The sequence below is a fragment of the Olea europaea genome, unplaced genomic scaffold (assembly GCF_002742605.1).
Source record: "Olea europaea var. sylvestris unplaced genomic scaffold, O_europaea_v1 scaffold2701, whole genome shotgun sequence".
NCBI classification, from domain to species: Eukaryota; Viridiplantae; Streptophyta; class Magnoliopsida; order Lamiales; family Oleaceae; genus Olea; species Olea europaea.
Genome location: NW_019245410.1, coordinates 1 through 10,385, shown reverse-complemented (window position 1 = coordinate 10,385; position 10,385 = coordinate 1). Strand labels below are relative to the sequence as shown.

Sequence of the window (10,385 nt, the reverse complement as noted above, 5' to 3'; positions counted from 1 at the left end):
TACGGATTTCGGCAATCGACTCCCAAGATACAACGGCTACACTTGTGTTTGTAGCACTCCAAAACACAAGTACAACAAACCAATTTAGGCTTATGTATAAATTGAGAATTGAAAATCGATTAAAGTTCGTATCGAATTCGGCCAAATACTCAAAAGCTCGACTCAATCCGTTTAGGCAAAATTGTTTGCCACTTCGCCGCTTCGGGGCGCACAAACGGGGATCGACCTGATTTCTCTGCATGTATTGAAGGGTATATTTGGCATTTCGAAAATCAATATCGGATGAATGAGAAATTACGAAAAAGACCTCAACCATTAGTGAATAGACACCTTTTCATAAATATGCATTGTTTGGAAATGGTGCATGGTTTGGTCTCAACCATTTCGTCCACACCCCTTCATGGTCTATAAATAGGACCCTTTGGGTGTCCTATTCCTCACAGTTTGATATGCAAAACGTTTCTCATCCTCTCTTCTATCCAAAATCAAAATCATTTCGTTTATTTTGATTTTCTTTCATTTCATTCTTGGAGTACATAAGCCTAAATTGGTTCGTTGTACTTGTGTTTTGGAGTGCTACAAACACAAGTGTAGCCGTTGTATCTTGGGAGTCGATTGCCGAAATCCGTAGGCACCGTTGCGGGGCAAATTCGACTTAAGGACAAAGAGTCCAACTCTTGCCTCGGCTTTGTCACCATCATTATACTTATTTCAGCGTCACTATTCACAAAATTCATCCAACATAAACTTACAAAACATAGTCTACTTACTGAAAATAAACAAATACACAAATTCCACAACATTGAAAGTGCCCATGACTTTATAATTGGTCGATGAACGGTTTCTTCAAGATTGAATTTGAGGCCGGATGAGTAACTTGTAGGGCGTGGGCTATGATTTACATGTAAAACATAATTAGATAAGCAAATAATGTTATAAATGATACATTTTTCTAGTGGCACCCTAACATTGGAGGCCCCAGGCCATTGCCTTCCCTTAGTGGCTTTGGTGTAGGGCCGGCTCTGTCTAAAGATATTGATGATAAATATTGTTGATATTGATTTTCATTTTATTAAGAAGCATTCAAAACAAAATTGGTTTTGTTGAAAATCTTGAAGTTTCAAGATGCCTTTCTATTCCATTTCCCTGTCCTATAAAATAGGAATGTTTTGGATGTTTTAATTTGGACGTAACTTCAATGTAGCATGATAAATATTGATACAAATGTAATTAATGGTGGATGCATTGTACCCCTCTGCTATCCTGACTCAACTGTTTCATTGACTGTTCCACCACTAAAATTTTGACACCTCACTAAATACAAATAATATTATTTTTACATGTTAGGATTAAAATTATGACAACTAAAAATTTTAGTGAGGTGTCAACAACTTAAAGGTAGGACTCCAATTATGTTGTCATATATGCCACATTTCCCAGTCCATTAAGTTTATTTCTTTGTGGATGTTGTCATGTATGCCTCATTTCCCAGATTTCAACTTCTAGTTTTCAGGTTTTTGTCTATAATTTCTTTTCTATTGTTGTCATTGTAAATCTTTCAAATTCTGATGTAACAATTTTTACACTTTGAAAGGAAGTTGGCTACAAATTTAATGACTGTGACGGTAGCTAGAAGAGTGGGTGTGGGGGGGGGGGGGTGTCATAGAAGATTAAATGTTAGAATTCAAATCATGCATGTTATGGAATACAAAATTGGTGATTCTTTTGAGAGTTTCTTTGAAATGCTACATTATCTTTCTACTACTAACCATTACATTTTTGCCCCTCTTTTAGGTGAGATCAATGAGTTTGTGGATATGAGTGTAGAGAGAACACGAAAAAAGAGATGTTCACTCGTCAAAGTTAGAAATATGTTACTTACTTTGACAAGGTAAGAATTAGTTTTAAAATAACTTTTTTTTAATTAAAAGTAAATTATCCAAACCTGTTGGGAAATAGAAAGTTACTAAAAGTAACATTTCTTTCATATTAAGGATGGCTAAAAGTGCTCTCACAAAGAAGGTAACACAGAATCAAATTTTTACTTCCATGAATCCCAAGTGCAAATTATTGATAGCTTAACAGATCTCAACTCATCAACTATGTCAAATATGATATTTAGTTATTTTCTGTTTCCAAACCTTCACCATCATTCTGTATTAATATTTAGTATTTTCTAACAAATTTTCCAATGAAGATTCTGTAGCAGGCCATCATTGCACAAATTCATTTAGGCTACTTTCTTAATACCTAAGAATCTGCAAATCATATTTTTCACTTTGACAGCATATTTTCATGTATGTGCAGAATCCCGGGTCGCAAGAATGCAAAGGCTTTCTGCTGAGATGAACTTCTTTAGGAATGGAATAAGGGATGTAATTATGAATCTGAACATTTTGTTGTATGGCAATCCTTTCTCTAGTCAAGCACATTTGAGCTTATGCTGAATTGAGAAGTTTCATTCATTTAGGAATGCTTAGAGTTAATATATATGTTCGGTAGTGATTATAAAAATTGATTTTTTACTGTTAGATAGAAAAATGGATTTCAACTGTGAGTGAAGAAGTCAAAAATGACAGTCGGAATAATGAAATAACTGTCAAAAAACCAATTTTTTGGGGTAAAAATTGCTACCAAACGGGGCTTGGTTTATGTTCTTCCAACTGCTCAACGTTCAGGCAGTTTACGAGAAAAGAAGAGCAACCGACAATTTCTGCACACACATACGAGAAAATTAGCATACAAGTAGGAGGGAAGAAGAATTCATGGTACTGAACCAAAGTCCCACCACACTCAAAAGCAGTAGTGTTATTTCAATATCAAGGGATTCCAAAGGTGTAAATGCCCCAACTTGCTATGATGCTGGATAATCACTCTCTTCTACATGTATTGGTTACTTCTGTAGTAGAACATCCCTCAGTTTCGACCTAATCTTTCTGCTTTCCTCATCTTTTCTCATCCAATTCATCCTCCTTGCCCTCTATCCATTTCCCAGACTGGTGAATTACATGGCTTGTTAGCAATGACATCTTCAAACTTCCCAATAGGACTTTTTCCACACTCAAGATTTTTGCAGTGCCTCAGCATACACTCTAATCAATAACGCCTCGTGGAATTAGAATTCCACCAGGATGGCGGGAGGAAGAAAAACCCACTTAGAGATCATAAGACCTTTTACTTAGTTTCTAATGCCACCAGAAAAGCAATGGAATTATGGAGAAGTAAAAGACATAATTTACTGAATTATCCACACCAAGATGGCTATTGGGATGGGTCGAAAGTTGACATGGCCAAGCTTCTAAATTTAGACCTCTTAACAGATTGAGCAACGTATGATTAACACGAATGCAACAAAAATTTTCCATAGGAAAATCATAATCTGCAGAAATCTGCTCACTGAGGAGACGACATTGGGAGCTATGAACAAAACTTGGGGGTCCTTGCAGTTAGCTTCTTCAGCTCCAAGAACTATTGGAGCTTGTCTATGCTTAACATTCCAATGGCCTTATCGTTTACTAATTATTCACCATATACATATTGTTTGGTAAAAAGATTAATTTCATGTGCAGGGGAGAAAATTAATGCCATGTTGACTGTACAAAATCACCTGATACCAAGAAACTACAACTGAAAATAAAAAATGCATTTGCCCCAAAATTCATGATTCGATCAGGAATTAAATCCTCCAGATGATCACACCATTTCAACAAATGAAAATCTAATATTTCACTTCAATTGCAAATGTAAATCTGACTGCTAATGTTTCAAATTAATCCGAAAATATGTTGTCAATTATTGAAAATCAATAATGAACACTCAAAAAACATTTATCATATATCAATCAAAAATTCATATAATTCTACATTACCAAAACAAGTAAACATTCGTTCATTCCAATACTACAGTAGCACCGACTTCCTTGAGCTTCTCCACTATCTTCTCAGCCTCATCTTTCGGCATCCCTTTCTTAACCACCACCGGTGCTTTCTCCACCAGATCCTTAGCTTCCTTGAGACCCAAATCGGTAAACGCCCTAATTTCCTTAATCACCTTAAGCTTCGCCGATGCATCAAATTTCTCCAATTTCACATCAAACGCTGTTTTCTCTTTGACGGCCTGTGGCGCAGCCGCGGATGCTGAGCCGCCTGCTGCTGACGTGGACTGTAGACCGGCTCCGGAAGCTGCCGGGCCGAACCGGTTCAGACCCATTTTGTGCCTTAAGAGGATTGCGTAATCGAAGCGCTCTATCTTGTTGAGACTCAAAAGCTCATCTGCTATTCGTTCAAGCTTTTCGGTTCGGTTCTGGGTCTCGATACCGGTGCTGAAAGTCCGGGTCATAGAGAAAAGGGTTCGAGCCAGATATCTGGAAGGGATATATGAAATCATGGATGGCATTTTGGTGATTATATTGAGGATTTTAAAGTTACGATTTCAGTGGCATTTGCAGTGAGTGAAGATGGGAACTTCTGGGTTTAGGGTTCTAACGGGAAAGAGATGAGGCTATTGGGCAATTTTGACAGTTTCGTCCTATTGTAAATGCTGCTGTGACGTCGTTTTAGAAGATGTGCAGCTCCCCCATAAAGTGCCTGAATTGCAAATAGTCCCTAACCTGTTCCCAAAGTAGCAATCTTGTCCCTAGCTCTTTCATTGAAAATTTAGCAGACTTGGTATTATGAACAGTTTCATGAAATTTATGCAAAATGACGATCATGTTCTTTAAATTAAATAACAAAATAAAATAAAGTAACAAAATTATATAAATGTAACACAAGAAGATTAAAAATAAGCAAAAGAGCAAAAAGGAAAATAAAGTCTCCCATATTCCATTACATGGAAATCAGGGGATTCTCGACGAAAAATACTTGTTGTACATCACTAATTACAAATTCTTTTACATATTGATGAAGTGACGAAAAATTAAATTTTAATTGTCAAGATCTGTTTCCACTTAAACGGCTGTGCTTGTGCAATGTGGATTAATGGCAAAAAAAAAATGAAGGATTTTTTTTTTTTTTTTTATTTGGTTGGTGAGATTTTGATTTAATCAAATCTTGCTATATCATCTATTGATAAACAAATTTGTAAGTTACGATTTTTCACATATAGCACAATTGGCTTTCGACTAGCTATAGCCGACAAACACCCTATACCCCTCCGAGTTTATATCGCACCATCAATATAAATTAGGGCATTTGTTGTAATTTATATTTTATATTTTATCCCCTTTTCTCACCAATGAATAAATTAGGGGGTTTGTTGTAGGTACAAATGCGATGTTGAATGGTGATGGTGTTGGCAAGACGATTTTTGTCATTTTTATCTCTTTTGCTTATTTTTTTCATTCTGTCTTATCTTTTCTTTTTAGGTGGTTCTTTCATTTAATAATTTAAACAACGATATTGCCATTTAGCACAAATTTAACATATTGGATGAAAACCATCTATCGGGACCAAGTTTGCTAATCTCTCGAAGGTTGATAACAAAAAGCTCCCAAAAAATGTTTTAAGGGACAAGATCCCTACTTGGTTATGGACGGATTTTGCAATTTACCCTATATTTAAAAATGAAATTTCAGCTTGTGTCCCTAACCTTTGTGATAAGTACAAATATGTCCTTGACTTTTGTAATAAGTACAAATATGTCCCGAGCCTATGGGTAGTTCAGTGGCCAAACCTTGAGTTTGCTCTTCAATGATTACCAGTTCGAATCCTCTCAGTACTATTGAGGTGAGTACTCAATTTTATATTTCAGGACTCCATAAAATTAGTGAAGGTACGCGTAAGTTGATCCGAACACCCACGACGTAAAAAAGTAATAATAAGTACAAATATGTTCCCAACCTTTGTTTTAGCACCTTGTATAACTTTTAAACTCCCTTGAGCACGTGAAGTGCACTTACCAGAATTCAGAAAGGCAATGAAATACATAATTGGGTAATTATTTCCACTACAAATTTTAATTACTACACCACATTATAATCAAACCACAATTAAAATATATTTTTAATTAACACACCACAATAAATTTACAATTATACTTCTAATTCAATAAAAAAATGAAAAAACAAAAACATAATATAATATTGTGGTGTACTTATCATATGTGTGTGTTTGTGTATTTGAATAAACCAAAGTAACATTTCAAGACATAATGAAATAGCATGTCATAGTATCAATGAAAACTCCAGAATAAAAACAAAAATTGCCCACATAGAATTCCTATAAAATGTTCTGATACTACAAAATGATTTAATAAAGCATTGAAAATCAAAAGTCATTACACAGATCATTCATCCTCTTAGTTTCGCAAAATCTAAAGCCCCTGAAAATCTCCTCACATGTGAATCAATACACCCATACTCTTGGTTCTCCACTTCAACATCCCCTAATCCCATGTTCCCTCTATATCCCTTACCCCTTGTCTAGATGGCAGTTTAAGAGTGCTGAAATTATGAAAATTACTGGGAGTTTTTCCCAATTCTTCATCCATTTCTTTTTCTTTTATTTTCTTTTATTTTATCTTCTTTTTCTTCTTCTTTTTTTTTTTTTTTTTTTTTTTGGAAATTTTTTTTTTTTCTTTTTTTTTTTTTTTTTTTTTTCTTTTTTTTTTTTTTTTTTTTTTTTTTTTTTTTTTTTGGGAACATCTTTCTGTCTCTCATGGAAGTAAATTGATATGATTTAAGCTAATTCTTGCAGTACTAGAAGCTCCATTTTTTTGTATGGATCTTTATGAAAAAAATTCTAACATGATATTTTAAATAGACTTTTATGTTTTGTTCAAAAATTTATGTTGCTAGGGTTGTGGATGAGAATAAATTCTATCAATTTCATCATTGAAACATAATTTTTTAATCGTTATTCTTTCATGGAATCGATTTAATTTCGATGAGAGAGATTTAGGATCTGTTCGGTAGTGATTTTGATAATTGATTTTTTGACCATTAGGAGAAAAGTGTGGGCCACCTGTGAGAGAAGACAAAAATTACGGCTGAAATAGTGAGATAACAATCAAAAAATCAATTTTTTTGGATGAAAAATCACTTCCAAACAGGGCTTTAATTTCTTTAATGGCCAAACTTAATTGGAAGACGAAGTTTTGAGGTTGGGGGTTGGAGTAGGGATTGGGGAAGAAGATAAATTTTTAAAGGTTTTACAATTATGGTGAAAGAATAAATTGTTTTATGTGATGAATATATTAAAAACCCACTTATGTAATTTTATTTAAGGTTATTTAAGTAAATAAAAAAATAGTGGTATAACTAACAATTTTTGTAGTGGTAATTACCCTACATAATTTCTGTAAAAGTAATTTACTAGGTAGACAACTCTGAAGAAAGCAGTAAATCAATCTGGAAAATCATCTCTTAAAAATTTTATAACACAAATTAGAGTATAGATCCCCATCCTTAGCGCTTCGATTTAGAATGCTTAACTAGCCAATTAATGACCTGGTCGATATTGGTCGAATTCTTGCACGAAATCATAAAGCAGCACACCTCTCTATCAGTTATAGATTTCAAATCCCTGCACCACACAGAGTAATCTGTAAATAAATGTCATATGCAGAAGCCAGAGAAACAAACTTGCAATCAGACACAAATGTGCATTTTTCTACTTACATTTGATGACTCAATCCATTCTTAGATATGGCTTCAGCCTTGTCAATTTTGTTCCCTAATACCAGCAAAGGAATACCACTGAGTGCTGGTTTACTCAGCAGATCGTGGAGTTCACGTTGGGAGACGCTGATGTTTTCATGATCGGCAAGATCAACAACGTAACTGTAACAAATCAAGTTACAAAACACTAATTAGCTTGTCATGAAGGTAATTTTGGGGGTAAACCATGTAGTCTTTAGTCAGAGGTAGCATCATACACAATGACAGAAACTGCACGACAGTATCGTTCCCACATACTCCGAAATCTAGGTTGACCTCCAAGATCCCACAACTTTATTGTGACATTCCCTTTAGTCACCTTGCGCATATTAAATCCTACCTGAAGAATTAAATTCGTAATAAATACCATTAAATGCCTCGATATCCCCGGATATAATCAACAATAAGCTAAAATAGAGGCTGGAAGGGATTTTAAGAAGAAAACTTACTGTAGGGATCATATCATCACAATATCCACCAGTCTAAGAGAATAAGAACAAAGTAAATGCAAAAGCTTTTTGCCCAAATTAATGAAAAGTTCAAGAAAGAATTCACGAGCTTATGGAATGATAGGTAATGAACACGTGGATTTACTTACAGCAATGACATTTACAAGTGAAGTTTTCCCAGCATTTTGAAGACCGATCAAAGTTATCTCCATCTCTTGCTTGAAGAAAATGCTGTAAACATGCAAAAACAACGTCATTTCAGTCAATTTGAAATAATTTAACCGTGAAAAGGAAAAACCACTTAAATGCACATCAGGGCCTTTCTCGCTGGGTGAGCGCATCGGATTCTAAAGTCCTTACCTAAACCACTTCCCCGAGGGCTAGGGTCAACAGCACATTTTGCTCCATTGAGCCCAACAATGTAAATATTTCTTTTTTTGTGAGTGCAGTTCATCAAACAGAAACACCATAACATTATCTTTTCACAGTTTAATGATGGAAGTATATTATGAAAAAGTTACTGCCAAGTGCATTTAATACCCTTCCATAGAGAGATGAGTGATACATCACAATCGGCCGTATATGTCACTTCTCTTTTGCAACAATATACGAGAATTTGCATGTGCACAAGCCAAACTTTAAGGCATTATGATAACAGATTTGGTGAATTTCAATATTGGCGTAGAACAGATCTCAATTGTAGGTAGCAATAAGGTAGTTGTGAATATTCAAGAAATTATTAAGTGCGAACGAAAAACAATTATGGAGTCAAATTTTTTTCATAATTTAGATCATCCTTGAGTGCAGAGGGTATATACCAAATACTAAATCTTATAGAAGAAATAAAGATTTAACTCCAACATAGATAATCCAAAATGTTCAGTTCAAGTGATCTGATTCCTTTATTCTCCATCTCAATTACAATTCAATCAAATCAATTATGATATCCCTTTCACACGAAAGAAACTTCGATCGCACCACGACTATCAGGGTGCGCCATCTCAACAGGTGGCCCACCACACACCCACAGAAGTTTCTCTCCTTTCCCACCAACACAACAAGATTACCTGAAACTTTAACTTTTATTTGATTTCAGCCCAAAACTATATTATATAATGGCAGTCTGCAAATAATACCATTCACAAACAAACAGATTCTAGAAGAACATAAACTTGCATAACAAAAATTCCAAGAAGCACCACTATTCATCAGTAAGAGACCTAAATTCCATAACAATAAAGTGAACCAAAAGAAATATTTAGTAAATCATAAAATTCACCACCAATAAACAAAACCCTTACACATATATCGAATATATTATCAAAGAAAAGGGCCGAAGGAGGTAACCTTCTAAGCCAATTGAGAAAAGCTTCCCAGAGACCCATTGCTTTGTGACAACTCGAAAACGGCTTTTTCTTACTTCAAAATCAAATCTCTTCGCTTCTCTCAATTATTATCAATGTACGATTTGTCGGATATATGTTTATGTACGTGGATAATACAAAACAAACTAAGAGCGAAAAATTGAATAAATAAGACAATAATTTGGGTCCCAATGATTTGACGAAAGTAGCCAATTAGGGTTTGGACGGAGAACTGGGGCAGTTAAATTCGCTGTTTAATTGAATTCTTGGACCAATCAGAAGGGAGAATCCTGACCCTATAATATTTGGACGGTGATTGTACATAGGAAACTTACGATTCTACTTGGACAGAATTCTGACCAAACTGGGGGCATGTGGCGCCTTCCTATTGGCAGGGTGCCTGCTCCTTTATGAATAGAATTCTGTTACCGATGAATGGCTCCTCTATAATGGCTAATTTTCATTGGTTGACCAATTAATTTAATTATGTTGGCACTATCTCAATTACATTCCTATTAAGGATTTCTATAAATCTAGGTGTCGCGCGAAGTATTCTTATATGAATATTGAATACTATGAAACAAGTTGATTTTAAGCTTGTCCCTAGTTCTATTCAAATGATTATTCGTCCATCAAAAGAGTCAAATCTACCGTTACTCCACTTGACGAAAATTGTCACCTGTTTGACGAAAATTATATTAGGTATAATGACAACGTTAAATTATTGAGCTAATTAAATGATTGTTCATTAATTGTTTCTAAGCCCTTGTTTGCTATCATTTATTTTAAATTAATTTAATTTTTATACTCATTTTCAACTACACGTTCACTTAATAAAATATTCAACATATAAATCCAAAATCTTTCCCTACTCTTTAAACATATGTTCTCCAAAAAGTATTAAGCAATATTTTT

General features: G+C 34.6%; 2 protein-coding genes across 4 annotated transcripts; both read right to left on the bottom strand.

The window, feature by feature from the left end:
• Window positions 1-3,711: 3,711 nt before the first annotated feature.
• On the bottom strand, window positions 3,712-4,539 carry LOC111383488 (50S ribosomal protein L7/L12). Its single transcript, XM_023007602.1, has one exon. It carries the CDS (start codon window positions 4,393-4,395, stop codon window positions 3,889-3,891), a length of 507 nt encoding a protein of 168 aa, XP_022863370.1. The 5' UTR covers window positions 4,396-4,539; the 3' UTR covers window positions 3,712-3,888.
• A 2,714-nt stretch (window positions 4,540-7,253) lies between these two features.
• On the bottom strand, window positions 7,254-9,758 carry LOC111383489 (ADP-ribosylation factor-like protein 8a). 3 transcript variants are annotated; one of them, XM_023007604.1, is made up of 6 exons: window positions 9,454-9,755; window positions 8,256-8,337; window positions 8,107-8,139; window positions 7,876-7,997; window positions 7,619-7,780; window positions 7,254-7,523 (listed from the first exon to the last, which is right to left on the bottom strand). In XM_023007604.1, exons 1-6 carry the CDS (start codon window positions 9,489-9,491, stop codon window positions 7,406-7,408), a joined length of 555 nt encoding a protein of 184 aa, XP_022863372.1. In that variant the 5' UTR covers window positions 9,492-9,755; the 3' UTR covers window positions 7,254-7,405. The 3 variants fall into 3 exon arrangements, with proteins under 3 accessions (XP_022863372.1, XP_022863373.1, XP_022863371.1); XM_023007605.1 differs by lacking the exon at window positions 8,107-8,139 and having other exon boundaries at window positions 9,454-9,758; XM_023007603.1 differs by lacking the exon at window positions 9,454-9,755 and having other exon boundaries at window positions 8,256-9,410.
• Window positions 9,759-10,385: the final 627 nt, after the last annotated feature.

Coding starts and splice junctions, on each gene's coding strand:
- LOC111383488 (XM_023007602.1), bottom strand. CDS start 4,395: ATGCCATCCATGATTTCATATATCCCTTCCAGATATCTGGCTCGAACC.
- LOC111383489 (XM_023007603.1), bottom strand. CDS start 8,447: ATGCGCTCACCCAGCGAGAAAGGCCCTGATGTGCATTTAAGTGGTTTT. Junction 7,998..8,106: donor GTGATGATATGATCCCTACA/GTAAGTTTTCTT, acceptor TTAATTCTTCAG/GTAGGATTTAATATGCGCAA. Junction 7,524..7,618: donor AATGGATTGAGTCATCAAAT/GTAAGTAGAAAA, acceptor TGTGTGGTGCAG/GGATTTGAAATCTATAACTG.